The following is a 22,971-nucleotide window of genomic DNA, read 5'->3' as shown; positions in this document are numbered from 1 at the left end:
CAGAAGATCCCATTTTCCAGGCTCGGGCTTGGAGACAGAATGTCCTTAAAAAGCCAAGAAATGGGAAGAGAAGGGCTGCCTGAGCTCCAGCTGTGAAGTCGGCAGAACACACATGAGTGGAGGCCATAAATCCCTCCCAGGACGCAGACAATGCCTCGCTGATAGGCATGCAGATTGCACACCTAGTTCAGAAACTCCCCTGAGTTTGCTTGTAATTAAGGGGGTTAGAAAGGTAAAAAAATATATAAACCCAATTAATCATTTAAATATTTAAAGTCAGGTTTTTTTCCTCACTCCAGGATTAGTATATTTCATAACGCCAGCAGCAGACAGCCCGGGTTTTTACTGGGGTTCATTTTAGAGCATGTTTAAACTAGTCAGATTGAGTGATGCTTCCAGCAACTAATCGCATGTCAAATAAAAGATATTTTATGTAATAAATTACCGCTACAAGTAATTCAAATGTCATTTATCAGTTTTATTATCAGTCAGGCAAAGTCTTCTTTCTCTATATTAATCAAAATCAAGCTTTTTTTTTTTTTGGAGCAGTTTTGACACCTCTTGGCAAAAATACAGAAGCAAAGAGGTAGGGTCACCCCTGAGCTGAAAGCAGCAGGGTAGCGGTGCAAGAAGAAAGAGGCTCACCGCAACAACTGAAAACTTCAGGTATTTAAAACGGCCATTACCATTGTTTTTATACTAGCGTCACAGCGGGAAGGAGTCTGTCTCTAAGAAGATGTATTTTATTTTTAGGGCTGGGAGACTCTTAAAAATACTCCTACCTAAATACCTAACCGGGTAATGCTTTATCTCAGAGAGAGCTGGACTGGAGAATGATTTACAGGACCCAACTGCCCCTCCCCACCCCATTCTTTGGCCGCTTTCACAAGACTAACAGATTAACCCTTTGTGTCTCCTGAAAATAGGCAAACATGCAGGATGTTTTGGGCTAACTCTGTGTCCGACCAGAACACCTTGTTCTGAGCAAGAAGTTTCCAAGTAGCTGAAAGACCTGTCGAAAGATATTAAGCCATAGAGGAAACAGCTGGAATAGAACAGATGTGCATCTTAAAAACTTCTGCACCCCAGCTGCCACTGCCCGTCCTCAACAAATCCCATTAAACGGCGGGGCCAGGGACACAACTAAAGAAAAAGTGTGGAGACTTAACCTTTGGGGAAGAAGCTACGCAGAGTGTGTTTAGTGACCCGAAGCAAACACAAAAATGGATGGGCAAGAACTCTGGCAGGAAGGAGGCGTGGGTCCCAGGCTGACAACGAGCTGCTACTGACTCAGCAGCCCCAAACACGAGGCACCACTAGGCCTGTTTCTCTGGTCTCAGCTGGCATGCGACAACGCCAGTGGCTTGTTAAGACAGGGTGACCATGGGTGACAGCAGGTTGAGGTGTGCGAGCTGGCCTCACCCATTCAGCCTTACCCAGAAAGCAAAAGAAAGGAGATATGTAAATGAGATCTGAGACATATGAAGCCGATTCTGACCCACTGCCTGGCCCCTGCACTGTCTATACCCTGGTCTCGCTTCCCCCGTTTGGCTGAGCCAGGGAGAAGGCCAGCAAAGTGAGGGCCTGAAGGCCGGAAGGGAGATCCAGACCACGGGGCGGTCAAAACAAGTCTGGCATTTTAAATTACGCCTTTTAAAATCTGTTATCTTACACTCTTTTAAATCATGTTTTGAAAAAAATTATACTTCTGAGATAGATGATTAAAATGAAGACGATCACAGAAAAGGCATTTTGAAAGACAACAGATCCAAGGCTGAGTTACGTTAAACACACAAAACTGAGCAATTGTCCATCTCTTTGGAGTCAATTTTAACCTATTTTTAACTCTGCACAAGTGACTTAAAGAAGGGGTTCTGGCTATGTTTTGGAGGTGCACATTCATTACTAGTTTGAAGAAACTTTATTCCTAAAATAGTTTTCATTTAAAAACAAAACCTCCTGTGGGTCATGGTCTCGTGTAATAATTAACTTTTAAAAATAAAATTAGGAGGCAAGTTCTTTCAGTGAGCGAACGAGGACACACTCACAAATCATGTTCATCTTCTTAGTGAAACAGCACAAGCACCGATACAGGAAAATGGAAACTGAACCAGTGAGTACTTTTACATATTTGTGCTTGGAACCCAAATAGTGACACAACACAATAAATTCATTCATTCTGGCCCCTCGTTTCTTCTTAAACCTTTGTCACATACCCAAAAGTGTGTGTAGAAGAGGCTTTGGGTGTGTCACATTCTTTTGGAAAAACTCAAGAGCCGCCTGGCCACTCCTTCTCCCAGTTTCTCCCCGCTTGCTGAGTCTGGGAGACGGAAAGCACTGCTCCTTGGCTGGACTCCTGGGTCCCAATCAGTGCAAAGCAGGGGTTTGAGTGGGGGACTTACTGTGTGGCTGAGAAATGAGGTGAGGGGGCTGGACAGGAACCACCTGGGTGGCTGGGCCCAAGGACGCAGGCTCTTCGGCAGCCGTGCCCGACTGCTGGAAAGCCAAATCGATCTCTTCATCTGTCAGCCCTGGAGGAGAAGAGCACATAATTGCAGGTAAGTACCTTTGCCACTGTCCATGGCTACTACAAAATCTTCATTGAGAAAAGGCCCTGAGAGCCACAGAACGCCTAGCATCCTGGGAAGATGCCTCCCCGATTTCGGATTCTCTGGAACCTCTCTCAGTTGCAATTTAACCTTAAGCGACAGAATATTAGCCTCAACACTGCTTCCAAATGTGGCTCATTCAATTTCCTTAATTTATCCTTGAGTTTATTGCTGCTTTTGAAGTCGCTCTGTACTGCAATTCTCCATTCTTCCCCCGAAAACAGATACCATCAACTGCAAATGTGGCTCATTTTAATCTGTAATGGTGTTAAAAAAAGAGGGGAAAAAACTAACAATAATGCATGAAAACAGACAGGGAAACAAAAAACTAATTATTGGGTGAGACGACTAATTAGTCTAGATCGTTTCCGAAGACGGGAATAATTTGCTTTATTTTATGACAAATGCAGAAATAAAAAGAAAAATCAGGACCGACTGTGATTAGTATGAATGGGATACAGAATGTAAAGGAGAAAATAAAACAAGAAAACAGATCAAAACAAGGCCAGCCCCAAACTTTCAGATGATTATTACTCTAGCCTATCATAGGCTGCCTATATCGCCTTTGGCTAGTTTTTCTCCCCCCCCCACCCCGTTTGTTTGTTTGTTTTAATCTTCCCAGCACTCTAACCCACACTGCACATAGGACATCAGGAAACAGCAGGGCGCCATCTGCAGTGGCTACAACACACAGAGAGGATTTGCCCACGGAGGAATAAAGGCAAGTTGAAAGCCCATGAAGACTCCACCTCCAGTGGGCACACTGCTGGAGTATTTTCAGTGGGTCTGAGCAGCCCGGGGACGTTGGCTCAGTGGGAAGAGGACGGGGGCCCCAACTAACCAAAAGAATGGGAACGAAGCATGGCACACAGGTGCGAGAAAAACTTTCCCACAGAGTCCGCTGGGAAGTAACGGCATGTGTGTCCCATTGTGCTCGCCACTGCGAGTGGGAAGGCAGGTGGGCGGTCACGGCTAGTCTGCAGAAGACCACTCCGGCCAGCCCGTGCCGTTCCGGGAATCCCCACATCCAGTGCAGCCGCAACACAGTGCTTTTAAACGAGAGCCAGTAGCTTTTCCACATCTGGTCGGCCGCCTCCATTAGAGACCCACAGCAGGGTTATATTTGCCCCTGGGGGTGCAGGGAGTACAAGGAGGTTCTGAGGATCAGCATCTTCCAAAGCCTGGTGCCTCACGCTCTGTGCCAAGGGGCTAATAGATGGAGCACATTAATGCTGTCAGCACAGCGTGGCCCTGCACCAGACTGGCGCGGGAGCTGGCTGCAGCCAGCCGTCCCTCAAACTTTGCGGGCCCCACCGCAAGCAGTCAAGGGAGAATGCCTGAGCTGTTCTAGGGGGCCCTGGACCCCTTCTCCTCCCTCTGCGCTTGGCAGTTGAGATCAGGCCCCAGTTAGCACTGCGGCTCTTCGTCTCCCCGCTCTGCATGGTGGAGCTAGCCAGTGGTAAGCCAGGCCACACCTCGAGGAGGCCCGAGAGCCGCCGGGCAGGCCCTGAGCGCACCAGGCTCTCAGCAGCTTGCTGGGCAGATGGCACGGCTGCCATGGCACAGACAGGGTCACTGGCTGGCGCTTACACCTTCCAGATGCAAAGGCTAAATCTGAGTGCATGGGCTAGATGGGGGGGGGGGGGCGTCCCTCCTCCCAAGTTCCCCAGCTCGCTGCGAAAGGGCTGCTTCACCACCTCCCAAGAAGAACAGGGGCAGGACACACAGAGGAGCCATGGCAAAATGGAGAACACGTTTCCTCTGAGCGTGTGCCAGCCACTCCTAACAGGAACGGGAAGCGCTTTCAAGGGTTCGCCATCAGCCCAGAGAGAAGCAGGCGGCACAGCGACGTCAGCACAGGCGGATGGTCACCGTACACCACGGAATCTTATAAACCTGGCGGTTTGTGCGCCTTGTCAGCCGCTGGCTGCAAATGAGGATAATTTTCCCAAAAGGAGCATTCAGTTGCATTCTCATTTTCCCTTTTGGCTCTTTCAAATATAAACAAGTACGGTAATGTTTAACGCTGGGGAAATATACAGTAAGTTACAGGCTGTGCTGCGGCCCCGAGAGCTGGAGCTGGTTAAAGGGACAGGACTCCTGGCCTGTTGTTCTGCCCTCTGGCCCTGAGCTTTTACAAAGCCTATTTTCCTAATAAAACATGTTCCTTGCATTATTGCAGCCGAGCCCACTCGTGAGGCCCCAGTTTAAAGGGCATCAGCACATCCTTCCAAGCTCTTGTTTTCCAGAGACCTTATCATTTGATGCTCTGAATTTACACTGGCTGCAATTCTGATATCCCTAGTTCTCCAGAGAGTCAGGATTTTGATTTAGTTACATACAGTGAATCATTTTTCTTCTCTTAAAAAAAATAAGCATTTTAATGATCTCATTGAATAAAATAATTTCAGAGCTGGACCATTATCCCCACCATTGCTTTCATTTAACAGATAAAACAACAAAAAAACCCGAGACCCAAGGAGCGTGAAAAGTCTGCCTCAAATCATGCTAGTTAGGGCACGGTACTGCTGGAGGACAACCCAACGCTCGCGTCTCCAGCCTGGCGACTTCTCACCACAGTACAGTTAAAAAACATCAGAGGGCAGATTGCAAAATGAAGCCTTAAGCCTTCAGTCTTGTGAAAGAGGTTTAGGTAGGGCTAAACTGTCTTCTCCCATCTCCACATGGCCACCCCATCCACAGGTAAGAGCCCGTGGGTGCTGTTCTGGAGCTTTATCAAAACACAGGAACTGGGGCAGCCGGATGGCTCAGTTGGTTAGAGCGTGAGCTCTGAACAACAAGGTTGCCGGTTCAATTCCCGCATGGGATGGTGGGCTGTGCCCCCTGCAACGAAGGATTGAAAACAGCGACTGGACTTGGAGCTGAGCTGCACCCTCCACAACTAGACTGAAGGACAACGACTTGGAGCTGATGGGCCCAGAAGAAACACACTGTTCCCCAATATTCCCCAATAAAATTAAAACAACTACAACAACAACACAGGAAATTAACGCCTGGGTCCTGTCTGCCTGTGACACCTGGCAGTGACACCTAGACTTTCTGAACACCACCGGAGTGACTAGGGTACAGGGACCTCACCTCATTCTAATCTTCAACCCCCAGGAAATCCGAAGGCCTCTCACAGACTGGAACCTACGCTTCCCCAGTGTCCTCTTCCTCTGGAGTGTCCCCAGCTTAGGGAGGACTGACCAGGCTCAGGACCCTACAGGTCAATCACTCAGGTGATTCACCTGGGAACTTGTGGAGGCTGGGGATAATGTGGGGGGTCATCTCTCTGAGTCCTCGGCTTCTGGGGCTGACAGGCCCTTGCCTTGAGGGAAGACATACTGCCACAGGACCCACACAGAAGACATCTGGGTTCCCACCCCGCGGAGAGAAACACAGGGAGGGCTTAGATGGAGACCTTGCAGAATCCAAAAGGTTAAAAGGAATAATAAAGGAAACTGCCAATTGTAAGTGAATTATATTTGGCTCTGAAAGCTGAGGCACAGGCTATATTATAAAAGGCATCTTTCTGCGTTGTTTACCATCACCCTGACTAATGCAGACCTTTTTTTTTGTTTTAAATAATCTCATGCAAATTAGACACACACACTTCCTTCCCGTTGATTGCTATCTGCAAGGAATAATCTAACGGCAAAGGACTGAGCTGAACAGAGACAGGAGCAAAGGGTGTCACTGTCCTGGGGCAGCCAAACCTCCTGCCCTCCCCATCCGTCCAGGCTTCAGTAGCTGCCGCCTTGGGGAGAATTAGCTAATTTTAATAAAGCCTCAAGTGTTCTTTGCGTTGGGGTGTCAACTGCATTATCGGATGGAACCAGCACTGTGCATTTGGAGGTAACCTCACCTTCCAAGAGCCACCAGCCCCTCCCCCATCCGGGACACTGACAATTAAAATACGTTACTGACAGAGAACAAAACAAGCAAGTCCAGCTCACTTACTCCACGCACTCACCAGCTTCAGTTAAGAACAGGAGAAAGGGACAAGGGGATTTGTCCAAGGTGAGCAGGACGCCGGACGCTGAAAGGCAGAGTGACATTTCATCTTTAAGGCCACAGCTGCCCAATCTGTGAAACTGAGGGCTCTCAATTCAGACCCAACTATGCAAATGAAGCTCCCAGCCCTGGGATCAGCCTGGACTTTCCGATCTGATCTCTCAGTTCTCGGGAATTCACTTGCAAAGGTAGCTCCCTTCACCCAGGAGCCATCTGCGGGCCCCAAGGGAAAGGGAGGCCAAACATTTCTCCCACACCTCCCTCCAGGATGGGATTCCTCCAGGGTGGGATTCTCCGAAAGAACAGACCAGCAGCCACATTCCACTGACAACTGAATGGCCTCCGGGCTGCCACACCTGCTTATTTTTTTATCCCTTACAAGAAAACAAATTGTTTTCTTTTTCTTAAGGTTTCTGTTACAATGCAAACGAACCCAAATCCTGGGCTTTGTGGGCTGCAGCCTAACGGCTGTGAGCACAAGGCCCCAGATCCTTCCCCAGGACCCCAACTCCAACAAAACGGACACTGGATGGGCTGACTGTTTTCTGCGGGACTGGCTGTGCGACGGCTTCTCAGAATAAGTAACCTCAACGCCGTCCCCAGTGACCGCTCGGCACTGCCACGGGCCTGGTCCTGTGCAGATGAAGCAGAAAGACGGATGACAGCAGACAGCAGTGTTGTCTGCCTCGTTCGGGTCAAACCACAACCAGGACAGCAGGGTTAGGAAGAGCTCGGAAACGAGCGAGACAACCAGCGCCTGACAGCACCTTCCGGCCAGCCCGGCCCGAGGTGTAATAACAAGGTGCAGTCTGACTGGGCTTGGGGAGTAGGGCCAGAGGGCCAGTGGCAAAGGGCGGCCAGGACGGGCTGGCCACGCGGGCCACTGTCCTCCCCATGGCAGGCCCTCTATTCACCGGGCTCAGGTGACTCATCTGGGACTCGCAGGGGCACCGAGGGGGGGAGGGGGGTCACCTCTCACCTCTCTCAGAACAGGACTGGTTATCTCCCGTGCACACTCTGGAAGGAGACGAGGCAGACGAGACAGCTGGCTAAAAATACTCCCCAAATTAAAAGAAAAATCAACTCTCAGGAAAGGTTAGGGGAGGGGAAAGGGGATAAAGTATTATTTTATTTTATTTTATCAACATTTTGTTGGAACAGTCGAGTACAAGAAGGACTCTCAGAGCCTCTAAAAGTCGTTGGATGACCTGTAGACCCCTATTTCCCAGTGCCTTGTATAAAATTGAATTTTTTAAACATAAATTACACGTAATGACGACACTGTAAAAACTAACAGTAATGGAAAGCTGTGCTGTATTTCATTAGCCTGTATTATTCCGCGCCACCTGATCCAGCCGGGCCTTGTTTATGAGTTAGTGTGTTAGCAGATGCCGATGGAAGCATTTGCTTCGACCTTGCTCTTCTCATTGGGGCATGAAATTACGACGGCAGCACCTTGATATTACAGCCATAAATACAGTAAACTGCAAATTTAAGCCAACGGCTCCTATTGTCTCTGAACATAAAGCTGATCGGTATTTATTTAAAAGGAGAACAAAAAAAATATTATATATCACCTTGTTTATGGGGCCGCCCCCACCCACCTTCTAATCCCCTCCCCCAGCCCCCCAACCTGTCTCATTCACTTGGTTAAAATATTAAGCAAATAAGCCAAATGCTCTCTTCTCTGTTGATCAACTATTCCCGAGCAGCAAAAACAGTTTTTGAGAAAACTAGTTCCAAATACTAGCCTGAATTGAAAGAGTTTTTATAAAAATTGATCTAAGGATGGGGCTGATTCCCACCACCCTGACACTGATATTTAAATTCAAGAACCAGACACGAGACTTTCTCTTCTCCTAAACAAGGAAAGTTCAAACAACAGGAGAAAAAGTTGCTGATGGTGCCCAGAAACGGAATGTCCTCTCAGTACCCTTCTAAAAATCGTTAGGTAGAAATGCTATTTCAAAAAGCAGCAAAACACTGCCTCCTGCCACCTAAGGAAAGAAAGAAAAATATCTGACCAAAAACATAATTCTCACCTCAACCCAGGGAGCCGGGGACCTCTCACTGAAACTTGTACCGATCCCCTCCATATCCCAGTGAACCATAAAGACAATATATCCTTTAAATATATTGAATGTGCAAGAAAAATAAACACAAAGACAAAAGGACACTGGATATCACCGAGCCACGTCTCCCAGTATAAATCAGGGAGTAAAAAGCCAGTGAGGAACGTACTGCACAGCTAGCTTAAAGCCTGAGGACCCTGGCAGGCAGGGGTCCCACTGGAAGTCTAGAAGAGAGAGAGGGCGGGTCTGCTCTCCTAACGTCAGTGGAAGAGGATGCAGAAGACAGATGTGAAAACTCAGCCATGTCCAAGTTTGGAGGTTTCAAAGTGGTGAAGACGGCAGAATACCTGCAGGCAGTCTCCACAGAGTGAAACACACCGAAGGACCACGTCAGCAGCGAACTAATCATACATTTTGGGGAGCACTGCTGTCAATGACGCGGCCAGTTCAACCAAGAGCAAAACTTTCTGTACATTTACTTCTGATACGTTCTTCCACAGGGCAGATGTACTCCCCTGGAGCGCTAAATTATTTCAGCCACACCAGTCACTGAGCTTAGCTCCTTCCGCATAAGGAGGAAACTTCCCTATAAAATTTATTGAGCTTCTCTGGGGAGTAGTATAACTGGTGAACAAGACAGAAGTGAGCTGCCCCTCTGTGTAACGCAAATTGAGATCTCTCATATGAAAGACGGGAGGGTTTCCAGTCAGCATGCACGATGTCTAGTTTCAGATCTACGGTCTAAAGGGTTGTTGTTGTTGTTTCTTTCTTTTAATCCCTCTCTGCTAAGTTAGAAACAAAAATAAAGAGGATGTTTTTGGTATTTGATCATCAGTCCCAAGGATGAATTGCATGACAAATATTGTCATCGGCTGTCGAATCCTGCAGGTCCTTGGCACCAGGCTGAGAAGTCAGCCGTGCCCACCGCCCACAGCCCACGTCCTGGGGAAGGAACTGCGTCTGTAGAGACCAAGGGGTATCACTGCCACCTGAATGCCAAAGGCCAGGTAAGCCAAAGGTATGTGTGCGCATCTGTGGAAAAGCCAAATTAATAAACACTTTTAACTATATGTGAATCTTGCTCCTGGTTTTGGAAGAGGCTGTGAAGTTTGTTTTGAAAAACAAAAACAAACCAAAGACACCCCACCTTTGACAACCAAAGAAATTCAGACCTGGAAAGACTCATTTTGTCTATCACATGTTCTTTTACTTTTCTTTTCCTTCTGTTTTACAGGTTACAGAGGGAGGCGGTGACTTGCCCACAGCGCATGGCGAGCCCCAGAGGCAGAACCAGATTCCCCACACGGGCTCTTTTTACTGCGTGGAGGTCGGGGGGGCGCAGCCTGCTAGGCTCAACCTCTGCTCTCTGACACAGCACATTTTAAATAAGCAAAGTCTTAGAATGGATCACTGCAAAAAAGAAGACAAACAAAAAGAATTTATGGAGCATGGGGGAAGCTAGGTGAAGGGTACATGGGGCCTCTATGACAAAAAATACATATGTACGCGTATACATACACACATACATACACCTCTCTGTGATTCTGTGTACACACATAAAATAAAGAAAGATCAGAAACGGGTAATGCCGTTATGGATGAAGTGGGGACTGGTAGCTGGGGACAGACCGGAAGGCAGACTTCTCACTGTATATTCTTATGAACTGTGTTCCATGGGAACATATGCCTGACTCAAAAGGACAAATTAAATTTATTTTTAAGAACAACAACAAAAAAATACTTGGAAGGAAAAAAAAACCACCTTAATCCTAAACAAAATCACTTAGAATGGTTGCCCCCATTTTCTGGAAGAGAAAAACCAAGACAAAGGTGCAGAGATGGGGCCAGGAGCTGGGATTAGAATGACAAATGCGTACACAATTGCTAATTTCTTGCTTAACCCATTGTGGCTGTACCCACGGCAGCCAAGCACAAGGTGGTTTTTTTTAAAAAACATGTTTTTAAAAGGCAGGCATCTGTTCTATTTTGACACATCCTGGCTGCCCAAATGTTTCTTTCAGCTCTAAATATTTGCTTCACCAATGAAAATGTCTCCATCACTGCCACAAAACAAACATTTGCTTTGGGGTGGTAGGGCTATCCATACGCTGTTTCCTTTTCTATGCTACTTGAAACAGCCTGATTAAGGAGACAACTCCACTGTAGGATGCAAATCAAGGTGATTTTTGCTCCTTAAACAAAACCCTGTACAAGAGTCCAGTGCACAAAAGCACACTCTGGTTACTTGACTGAATGTTATGAATGTTCAATGTTCGTCTGGGGTTTTTCTTCTACATCTTGAATTTTAAATATGTGATCAGAGGGTTTATTATTTGGCATTTAACTTACTTCTTAAGTTTTAAATTACCATGCATCTATCAGATGTTTTTTAAAAGTCCTTATATTAACCTGACAGTAACACATTAAAACATGCTATGTTCTAATAGGTCAATATATAAATTATTTTGTCACCACCTATTTGGAATTGGTTGCTGTTGTCAATCTTATTAGTGGAAAGAGTCATATTTTATTACTCAACAAATCAATAAATATTTGAGGGCTTACTCTGCCAGGCAATGTGAGGGAGCCAAGACCTCATCTTCCCCACCTGTTAAAAATAGCAGCTTCCCTAACTAATACCTCTTCCCCCCAATTTCTTAGGCTGGAGGAGTATTCTGTCTGTCTTCTACCTATAATATAATACATGTGATATTATAGAATAGACAGGCGAGCTAGAATATGTTGATATGATACCTATTGATAATAAAAATAGCACTTATCAACTGCAGAAAACATGGAAAATAAAGAAAAAACAGAGAAAATTTTTAAAAATTTATATTCCCATTCTCCACCCAGAATAACAGCCAGAATTTATGAAACCCAAGTCTTGAAGAATGTTTTAGGAGCTATTTACTTTTTTTTTTTTTAGATTTTATTGGGGAAGGGGAACAGGACTTTATTGGGGAACAGTGTGTACTTCCAGGACTTTTTTCCAAGTCAAGTTGTTGTCCTTTCAGTCTTAGTTGTGGAGGGCGCAGCTCAGCTCCAGGTCCAGTTGCCGTTGCTAGTTGCAGGGGGCGCTGCCCACCATCCCTTGCGGGACTCGAGGAGTTGAACTGGCAACCTTGTGGGTTGAGAGCCCACTGGCCCATGTGGGAATCGAACCGGCAGCCTTCGGAGTTAGGAGCACGGAGCTCTAACCGCCTGAGCCACCAGGCCAGCCCGCTATTTACATGTCTAACTCTTTGAATCCCAGCGCTAACGCTGCGGGGCTGCTGAGGTGCACGACCCAGGGCTCATCACAGCACGTGTGGCTGTGCAGTGCCTAACCCACCTGGCCACAGGGGGCAGCGCTGCCCCCATGAAGCAGGTACTTTATTCTCCCCACTGTACAGAGGAGGAAGCCAAGGCGCACGGACTGAAGGAAGCAGCCTCTCTAAGGTCCCAGTGCCTGGAGAGGGGTGGGGGGGCACGAGTCCAGTTAGTCGGGCGTCAGTCAGAGCCCAGGCTCTTCCCCATGATGCCACTAACACAAGGGGAAATACTCCAAATCTTGGTTCAACTTGAAAGGGACTTCTAGCATGTCGTTCAGATGTTATTCAAGTTATTAAGACTAAATTTTTTCAAACTAAAAACGACTTGCTTACTCAAAGCTGGCAAGGGTGCGGTGGGAGTGTCCACGGAGAAACTTCTGGAAGACAACTGGGTACTCTAGCTCAAGAGTACTGAACAATGTTCATGCCCTCCAACTCTATTTTACTTCTAAGAAATAATATTACAAGGTCGTGTAATGTACAAAGATAGTCCATTGCTGTATTTTTAATAATAGCAACAAATTTAAACAACGTAAATGTCCAAAGAGGAATGATTAGGCAAGTTACAACATGTTTCAATAATGTAATAATATTCAAACATTCACATTCATATGAAACAATTTCTGATGACATGGAAAAATGCTTTTGATACATCAAGACATAAAAAGCAGATGTTATATTCATAGCATGATCTCAATTACATTTTTAAAAAGAACAAAAGGAAGCAGTAGGGTTGCGTCATTTTTAACTTAATCTGACTTCAACTTACAATGTTCAGAAGGAAAGAGAGAAAGGAAATGACACCATAAACAGTGGGGAAGGCCCACCATTTCATTCAAGAAGTGTGGTGTCTTCGAGTGAGGCTTGAATTTACTGTCTGCTGGTCAGCTCGTTCCCACACACCCTTACAGGCTGAGCACCCTGTCAAAGGGCATTTGCCCCCGTCGTCTTGGCACCCACACGCAAAGCCAACCATGTCACCTGGTGTTAAACCAAAGACCTGTTTTGATGTGAGGGAAAACGTGGACTTCCTGAGAAGCAACACACCGGCCTCCTGCATAATACCTTTCTAAGGGCTTTTTAGCAATTGTTTTTAAAAGTTAGTATTGAATAGAGATATTCCCATAGCACATTCTGTATCCCAAAGATACAAAAGGTATATAGTGAAAAGTTAAGTCTCCTTCTCACTCCTGCCACCTGGTCACCCAGTTATATCTTCTAGAGGCAAACACTGCTATAGTTTCCTATGTACCTTCTAGAGAGAGTCTATGAATTCATATATATGAATCATATATTCATATAATATGCATTTTACATATTCTATATATGGGTGTATGTATTTTGATACAAATAATAGCATGGTAAAAGCACCATTCTACACTTCGAAATTTTAAACTAATATATCTTAGAAAGCATTCCATATTACCATGTTTCCCCCAAAATAAGACCTAGCTGGACAATGAGCTCTAATATGTCTTTTGGAGCAAAAGTTAATATAAGACCGGGTCTTATAAGATAGGCGACACGATGCTATCAAGCTTTTCACCTTTGTCATTCTCACTGCAGTTCTCAGTAAACTTCTGTTGGCATTCAATACGCAGAGAAGCATGCAAACCCGAAGTGTACAGCTTTAATGAACTTTCACACAGTGAAGCAAGACCTCCATGTCCCTACCACCCAGATGAAAACAGAACACCAGCCTCCAGGAGCACGCCTGTGTCTCCTCCCGGTCCCCACCTAACTTCTAATACCACAGGCAAGTTTGCTTAGTTTTGATCTTTATGTAAATGGAATAACACAGAAAGCATTCTTTTATAAGGGGCTCTTTTCACTCGACGTGCTGGTGGGACTCACCCAGGCTGGTGTGCGCAGCCATGGTTCGTGCGCTCTACCTCCTGTTTAGTCTTCTTGCCTAGGATAAGAGTGGATCACAGCCGACCTGTTTGTTTCCGGTTTTGGACAATCCACGACCAGTGCTGCCGCTGTCAACGTCCTTACAGTTGCATTTTAGAGGGGAGCTGCTGGACCCACTGCACTACGCATATTATCAGCTTTAGGAGATACTGTCAACAGTTTCCAAAGTGTTACACCAACTTAGCTCACAGCAGGAGTGAAGGAGAGTTCCAGCTGTTCCACACCCAACATCAAGGCTCTCAGTGTTTTCAGTTGTTGCCGTTCTGGTGGGTATGACGTGATAGCTCACTCTGATTTTAATCTGCATTTCTCTGACGACTAATGACGTGGAACATCTTTTTGTACATTTACTGTCTTTATTGGGTACAGTGTCATATATATGTATGTGATATATAATATTTAAATTTTTTTCCAATTAATTGACATACAATATTATATTAGTTTCAGGTGTACAACTTAAGTGACCATCTTATGAAACAATCACCCTCTATAATATTTGTATCTGTATAAAAATATGGCAAGTTTGTTAACTGTTGTTAGAATCTTGATTGTTTTGTCTGTCTGTACTACCAATTATCAAGAAAGATATTTTTAAACTTTCCATGATGATAGATTTGTCTAGTTCTCCTTTCAGTCCTGTCCAATTTTGCTCTGTGTACACTGAAGCGATGTCATTAGGTATATACTTGGAAATGTTCAACCTTCCTGGGGATTGGCCACTCTGAAATTTCTTTATTTCTCACTCCAGTTTTAAGACTATCTTGCCCGATGTAAGTACCAGGTTTCTTTTGGTTAACGTCTGCATGGTTATCTTTTTCCATCACTTTATTTTTAATCCTGTGTCTTTTCATTAAAGGTGTGTTTGATGTAAGCAGCACTGAATTGGGTTCAGTTTTTTATTTTTAATCTAACCTTGACAAACTTAGCTTTTAATGGAGCAGTCTATTTATAGTTAATGTAAATACTGAAATTTGGGGGTTTATAGCTTTCATCTTACAATATGTTTTCCTTTTGATCTCTTTAATGCTCTCTTTTCTCTTTTCTTGCCAACTTGTGAATTCAGTTTTTCCCCCTCTTAGCTTGTAGTCAAGGTGGTTTTTGATGGATTTCTCCACTGTGAAGTTACCAACTTTCCTTTTGTAGTCATGCAATAGCTTAGAGGATATACTTTGCTATTTCTCTTCAAACTTTCACCCTCTGATTTTAGCACCCCATCAGTGGATCTCGTCTGTGACGGTTAACTACTGCGGTGTTTGCCTAACGGGGGAACTCTTCCATTTTGAAGAGTGAAAAGGGTCCTGAGACTAACATGTTTGAGAACCAGTGCCCTGGATGTCACAATACATACATCCTTGACATACGATAGTTTCATATAACTGAGAAATCTTACCACTTCGCCAAAAATTCTCGCACTTAGAACACATTCACTCCATCCTTCCACCGTTATTACCGTTTCAGTTACACATGTATTTTAAACCGGACAAGGAAGATGTTATTACTGCACAGAGCCAATACTCACTTCTCTTTGCGCTTTCCTCCGCTCTTCATTCCTTCCTGCATTTCTATGTTTCCACACAGAATCATTTTCCTTCTGCCTGAGACTCCATTCGCGTTTCTCTCAGTGCGGGTGTGCTGGCAACAAATCCTCCCAGTTTTGTGTTTCTGGAAATGTTTGTGTTTTCCTTGGTTTTTTAAAAAGTGCTGTATTGTGAAATAATTTCAGACTTACAGAAAAGGTGCAAAAATAGTACAAAGAATGCTCATCTATCTCTCACCCAGATTCTTCACAGATTAAATGTATCACCTTTTCTGTATTATGCTCTATCAATCTATTGATAGAATTATTTTCCCTAAACTGTTTGAGACTAAGCTGCAGACATAATGCCCCTTTCTCCCTAACTATTATCAGTATTCACTGCCTGATGTGGGGAGGGGAAGTTCATGCTCCTATGTAACCACAGCACAATTATCAAAATCAAGAAGTTAACATTATTAAATTTATATCTGTAGCGCAGAGCCCTCCTCTGAACTCAACTCATATTAATTCACCTGGCCACCTTACACCTCCATGGACGTCTAACAGAAATCTCAGACGTGGTACATCTACCACCGAGCTCCTTCCTAATCTCGCCCCATCCTTCTAGGCACAAGGCCAAATACCTCGGGGTCATCCTGATTGTCTGCTCTTCTTTCAGACTCCACATCTGACAAATCAGGATATTCTGCTGGATTTACTTTCAAATAATATTCAGGGATCTGACCGAGGCCTTCGCACCACTTAACTCATCTCCCAGCTCCCACCCTTGCTCTCCAACTGTCTGTTCTTAAGGCAGCAGCCAGGTGGGCCTATTCCAGCGTAAGCCAGATTACACAGCTCCCCTGCTTCAAACCCTCTGATGGTTCCCATCGGGCTAAAAGCAAAACCAAAGTCCTCCTATGGATCAATACTGTTCTACACCATCTCGCTTCCTGTCAGTGCTGTGAACGCCCCCTCACGACGATCCACCTGGTCGAACTGGCCTCCTTTCTGTTCCTAGAATTTGCCAGACATGCTCCCTCTTCAAGCTTTTGCACGGGCAGCAGTTCCCTTTTCCAGGAACTCTTCCTCCCCAGAAACCTACATGGCTTGCTTCCTCATTTTCTTCAAGTTTTTGCTCAAATGTCACCTTGGTGGGGCCTTTCCATACCATTCCATTTAAAACTGCAACCTTCCAAGATCTCTTCACTGCTTTTACTCTGCACTTACACGATGTTTACATTTTATTCCACGTGTTGCTGTCTCCCTTCCTCCCCACCATTAGAGGGTAAGTCCCAAGAAGGCGGGGATTTGGGGCTATTTTATTCACTGCTGTATTCCCAGCACCTAGAACAGTGCTTAGGTTCTACTGGCACCTGGTAGGTGCTCAACAAAGCTATGTAGAAAAAAATAAATACACAGAAACCAGTAGGCAAAACAGATCAAAGTAATGCTGCTCAGGGTTTGGGACAGCCAGCTGGAGCACGGAGAAAAACCAGAGTCCCAGCTTCTGGTCCCCTCTTTGCCCCTGAAACATCTCTTTAGAACCTCCAAGGAGCCCCAGAGGTAAGTGTGCAAACTGTTACCATGTATTCACCCTGGACTACGGCAAACTAGTTTGTTCCTCAGCTCCTGACAAGCCTGCACCCAGTGTCCTGGCCCTGAGGCTCCCTCCACCCACCAAGCAGCTTTCTCCCAGCCCAACTCAGACCCCATGGGTTGTTCTGGGTCATCTCTTCTGCCACCAGAACTTTCTCTGACTAGCCAGCCAGAGCACCTTTCTATAGCAATGACTATATGCAAGGTGTGATAAAAAAAATACAGTGAATATTTTAAAATTTTTAAAATTTGTTACAGTAAAAGTCACACTGCCATTAATGCCCCTCAAAATACTCCCCCTCACTTCGAACACACTTATCTCATGTTCTTGCCACTTTCTGAAGCAGTTCTGGAAGTCCTCTTTTGTGAGTGTCTTTAGTTTTGCACTGTCATAGATGCCTCAATGTCCTAAATCAATTCAAAATGAATACCTTTCATGGTCACTTTAACTTTGGGGAAGAGCCAGAAGTCGCACGGTGCCAGGTTTGGTTACGAAGGTGGATGAGGACACAGCGTAATGTTTTTGACAGAAATTGCTGTACCAGCAGCGATGTGTGACACGAAGCCTTTCTGTTGTGATCACAAAATACGGTGAATGCTGCTGCCGAGTGCCATCCAATGGAAAGGCAGGGATCTTCAATAAGGGAAGCGGCACGTCGAACCATACGGTGTTTCCCCGAAAATAAGACCTACCTGGACAATCAGCTCTAATGTGTCTTTTGGAGCAAAAATTAATATAAGACCCGGTTTTATTTTACTATAAGACCGGGTATGGTATGATATGATATGATATGATATATGATATAATACCGGGTCTTATATCATGACAACGCTCCGTGTCACATATCGCTTCTGGTACAGCAATTTCTGTCAAATAAAAACATTACGGTGTCCTCATCCACCTTTCTCACCGGATCTGTCACCATGAGACTTCTGGCTCTTCCCCAAAGTCAAAATGATTCAGGACATGGAGGCAGCAATGACAGCACACCTAAAGACACTCGCGAAAGAGGATTTCCAGAACTGCTTCAGAAAGTGGCAAGAACGGTGGGATATTCGGAGCGAGGGGGAATATTTTGAGGGGCGTTAATGGCAATGTGTCTTTTACTGTAATAATTACTATTAATTTTTAAAAAGATTTTATTGGGGAAGGGGAACAGGACTTTATTGGGGAACAGTGTGTACTTCCAGGACTTTTTTTTTTTTAAGTCAAGTTGTTGTCCTTTCAGTCTTAGTTATAGAGGGCGCAGCCCAGCTCCAGGTCCAGTTGCCGTTGCCATTGCTAGTTGCAGGGGGCACAGCCCAATATCCCTTGTGGGAGTCGAACCTGCAACCCTGTGGTTTAGAGGATGCGCTCCAACCAAATGAGCCATTCGGGAGCTCAGCGGCAGCTCATCTCAAGGTGCTGTGTTCAATCTTAGTTGCAGGGCACGGAGCCCACCATCCCTTGCGGGACTCGAGGAATTGAACTGGCAACTTTGTGGTTGAGAGCCCACTGGCCCATGTGGGAATCGAACCGGCAGCCTTCAGAGTTAGGAGCATGGAGCTCCAACCGCTTGAGCCACCAGGCCGGCCCCCATAATAATTTTTTTATTTAAATATTTACTGTCTTGTTTGATCATACCTCATAAATATTCCCCTGGTTGTCAACACAGATTGCTTTGTAACCTTTCCTTTGTCTTGTATGGTTTTCTAAGGATTCTAATACTGTTGAACTTTACTGTGCCTTATTCACTGCTGTATCGCCAAAGCCTAAAACATTGATCAACTTGTAGTGGGCATTCACTGAATATTTGTTCAGACAGTTAACATTATTTTTGAAGTTTCATCCCATGCAATAAGGCAGGAAATAAAATTAAAATATCTAAGAATTGGAAAGAAGATCACAAAACAATCAATTGTAAATAATATGATTATAAATTTAGAAAAATCAATTTAATCGTAAAAAAGTTTAATGGAATGGCTAGATATATAACACATATATTTTAGAAATTCAGTAGCACTCCTATCCACCAGCAATAATTAAAAAATAAAATGAAAAGAAATTCCTTTCTTAGTAGCCATACAAAATATAAAATTATATGAATAATCTTAAAGTATATTAGATCTATATAAAGAAAACCTTACAAAGAGAAATAAAAGGGTATTCAAATAAATGGAATATGCTTTTCACATTAATTTGAAAGGTTTGATACAATTCCAGTAAAAAAAGTCCCAATTATTTTCTCAAAAGTTCCTATAGTTCATCTTGCATAAGCACATTAAGAATGAACAAGTAAGAATAATAAGGAATGTCTGGTCGTTCAGTCTGTCTCCTCTACTAGATATTTAGATACACTTCTTTGTATTTTTTAAAAACTGGTTCCTCTAGGGATTATAATGCATCCTTAACTTACCAGATTCAACTCTAAATTAATATTATACCATTTTACATATTAAGAATCTTAATATATACATATTAATGTGCCACATTGTATGTATTAATATATTTCATTAAGAAGCAATCATAATTTAATATATATCCCTTGTCCTTTGTGCTATTGTTCTAATGTTCATCACATATACATACATCTGTAAGTATGTTATAAATCCAACAATATCTTGTTATTATTGCTTTAGACAACTGACTTTTACAGAACTTAAGAATAAAAACTAAAATAGTGTTTTATATTTACCCACATATTTACCATTCCCTGTGCTCTTTATTCCTTCTGGGAATTCAAATTTCTATCTGACATTATTTTCTCTTCAGTGTGAAGATCTTCTATCGATATTTATTACAATGCATGTCTGCTGGCAACAACTTCTCTAAACTTTTATCTAAATATATCTTTATTTCTTCTTCATGTTTGCTGCATATTTTCAGTGTATAAAATTTTACATTGGCAGTTGTTCTTTTCCGCAGTATTTTGAAGATATCATTCCACTGTCTACATGGCTTCTGACTATAAGTTAGGCATTCTGATCACTGTTTCTTTTTTCTTTATCTTCAGTATCCAGCAGTTTCACTATAATATAACTAGATGTAATTTTCTTTATATTTATTCTGCTTGGGGTTGGTCACACTTCCTGGTTTGGGTGTGTGTGTGTGTGTGTGTGTGTGTGTGTGTGTGTGTGTGTCTTAATCAAAATTGGAAATCTTTCAACTAACCTGTCTTTGAATATTTTTTTCTGCCTCATTTTTCTCAACTTTGGGGTCTGCAATTACCCATATGTTAGGCAACTTGATTTTGTGTCACAAGTCATTGAGGCGCTGGTCCTGTTTTTCAATCTTTTTTTCCTCTATGTATTTAGTATGCATGATTTCTATCAACCTGTCTTCAAGATCACTGAGCCTTCCTTCTCTTGTGCTCAATCTGCTGTTAATCCCAATCCAGTGAAATTTCAGTGGCAGGTTTTATGTTTTTCAGTTCTAAAATTTCCACTTGGTTCTTTTTTATAACTTCCATCTCTATTGCAACTCAATACCTCTTTACCTTTTCATTTATTTTATATATATATTCTTTTAACATAATTTTTCATATTATTTTTTAAGTTCTCTTTTTGTCTGTGAGTCTTATTTCTAATGACTGACTTTTCACTTCAGTAAAAGTCACAGGTTCCTGTTTCTTCGTCTTTACATGTCTGGTTAAGTTTTGATTTTATACAAGGCATTCTGGATGATAGGCTGCAAAGGCTCTGGACTCTGTTTTCTCCTTCTGAAGAATTGCATTTTGTTCCAGTAGGCAGTTAAATTACTGGAAGATCTTGATCTGGGACAGGCTCTGTTTCATGCTTTCTTTCTTTTTTGTGTTTCGTCCTAGGTGAAGTGCCACTGTCCTAGGATATAGTGTTTGTTTCTAAAGGGTGGTCTTTCTGGGGTTTCAAAAAAAGCCCAAAGTGATTACCAAGACCCCTCTAACTTGGTAAGACTCCAACTCTAAATTCTGCCTTTCCTACTGTTGGTAACTAATGACATGTAGGAATCTGAGGCACCTGCCCTGTGCATGGGCAGTTCAGGAGTTAGCCTGGAATTTGAGCGGTGTTTACATGAAAAGTTTGAAGTTACCCCTTCAAGGTTCTTGACTTCTTAGAATATCCATCCTCAATTCCAGGCAGTCTGGCATCCTCAAAATCCATCCCCCAATATCTCAAACCAATGTGATGGCAGTTTTCTGTGTGAGTTCTATCTGTTAGAAGCAGATGGACTGGGGACTGTCTCAAGGAAAAGGCCATATGTAGTCGGCTCTCACCCAGAGTGGTTCCTTCACTCCAATTTCTGCTTGCTCCAGGTTGCTCAAGGTTGTGCCTTCAAACAATGTTTCTAAAATATTTTGTCCAGAATTTGTATTTGTTATTGGTGGGAAGGTTTTTTCTGATACAAGCTACTCAGTCCTTAGTAAAAGCCAGAACTCTACCTCAGAATGTTTTTAAAAGAGAAGAATGATGAAGTAAGCCTTGTTCTTGTACATATTAAAGTGATGATAAAGATACAGCAATCAAAACACTGCGGCACTTGTGTAAGAGTGTATCAGTCATAAAAGAGTCCTTGTTATATACTAAAATTTAGTATGTAAGAGAGAAAGCATAACAAACAAAGGAGGAAAAATTACTTATGCATTTGAAAGACGGTTTTGAAAAAAATGATGTTTGAAAGGAGTTTCACTTCATATTACTTCGTTCATTTCAGAATTAAAGAGTTAAATATAAAAACCTAAACTCTAAAAACGAAAATAAAATGTGGGTGAACGTTTAACTTATCATTGGTTTGATGTTTGTATACAAATTATTGAATCCCTCTCCCTCGTTTTTTCTCAAAAAGAAGGCAACAAAAAATACCTACCTCACAGGGATTTTGTGATTAAATAAAATAAGGGCACTTAGCTCATTGCCTGACACATAATCAGCCCTCAAAAAATGTTAGCTGTTGCTGCTGTTGTTAGTGTAATTATTATTATTTTATAATTATGGGAAAGGAATCTCTTTCATAAAAATAATAGAGGAAATATCAGAAGATTGATAGATTTGATTATGCGAAAATAATCACTTTTATATATTAAAAAACATAAAAGGCAAGGAACAATGGGGAAAATGTTTGCAAACATGACAAAGAATTAATATTCTTAATATATAAAGGGCACTTAAAGATCAATAAGCACTAATGTCCCAGTAGAAAATAAAGAATTGAATAAACATTTCTGAAAATAAACATATTTTTAAAGTTCGACTGTGTTATTATATTAATCAAATAAACGCACATTAAAACAATCTGAGAAAGTGTTCCTGTTGCTGTTTGGTTGTTTTTTCAATGACCAGACACACTGCGTATATTGAGACAGGTACGCTCAGCCTCTGGTGAAGGACATGGTATGACTACTTGGAAAACTACTGCTTTGTACCCAGAGTCTTAAAAAGATCTTGTGATTCAATACTTCCTCACTTCAGGAATCTATTTGCCCTTTTTTTCCTAATTCCTATACATAAAAAAAATAAGAAAAAATAAATTAATTAAGTACTCATTTCAAGAAGCTGGAAGAACATCAGAAAAATCCAAACAAAGTAGACGAAAGGATGAATTCTGTAGAAGAGTGTTTTAAATTTTCAAAGGGGCCAAATTTTTCTTGCAGGGCTTCTTACTGTAAATTTTAGTTTTTTGCCTTATGGAGAAAGGGAGGGGGCTATACGATTTCTGCCTTTTGGACTCTGAGATTTTTGTGGACAATTTACATAACTTTTTATAAAGGCACCACGGGTACTGAAAATTGAACATTCCATTTTATGTGTACAAAATTCTATGTATTTATATATCAAACAGGTTTACTGTGTTAGCCAATTATTTCATTTTCTTTTTATTTTCGCCTGTTGGTTTATTAAATTCTGAAGTACGTTAATATCTTCAATTCGGTGGTTTTAAATTCTTCTTATATATTTTTTTTTTTTTAAAGATTTTAT

The 22,971-nt window shown here is 42.9% G+C and overlaps 1 protein-coding gene and 1 long non-coding RNA gene across 5 annotated transcripts in view; one reads left to right on the top strand and one right to left on the bottom strand.

The window, feature by feature from the left end:
* Positions 1–22,971, bottom strand: part of PEX14 (peroxisomal biogenesis factor 14) — a 125,860-nt gene that overhangs the window by 23,091 nt on the left and 79,798 nt on the right. For all 4 annotated transcript variants that reach the window (XM_019746767.3, XM_074334063.2, XM_019746768.3 and 1 more), the window contains one exon: positions 2,403–2,531. In XM_019746767.3, coding sequence (XP_019602326.2) covers positions 2,403–2,531 — 129 coding nt within the window. The remainder of the gene's footprint in view (positions 1–2,402; positions 2,532–22,971) is intronic.
* Positions 2,426–11,146, top strand: LOC141572048 (uncharacterized). The gene is made up of 3 exons (XR_012497070.2): positions 2,426–2,558; positions 9,587–9,705; positions 9,933–11,146. It is a non-coding gene; the product is annotated as an uncharacterized LOC141572048 (long non-coding RNA).

Source organism: Rhinolophus sinicus, chromosome 14 (assembly GCF_057876585.1).
Source record: "Rhinolophus sinicus isolate RSI-liver-muscle chromosome 14, RSI-T2T, whole genome shotgun sequence".
NCBI lineage: Eukaryota > Metazoa > Chordata > Mammalia > Chiroptera > Rhinolophidae > Rhinolophus > Rhinolophus sinicus.
Note: the sequence above shows the minus strand (reverse complement) of the source record. Positions and strands in the feature narration are given on the sequence as shown.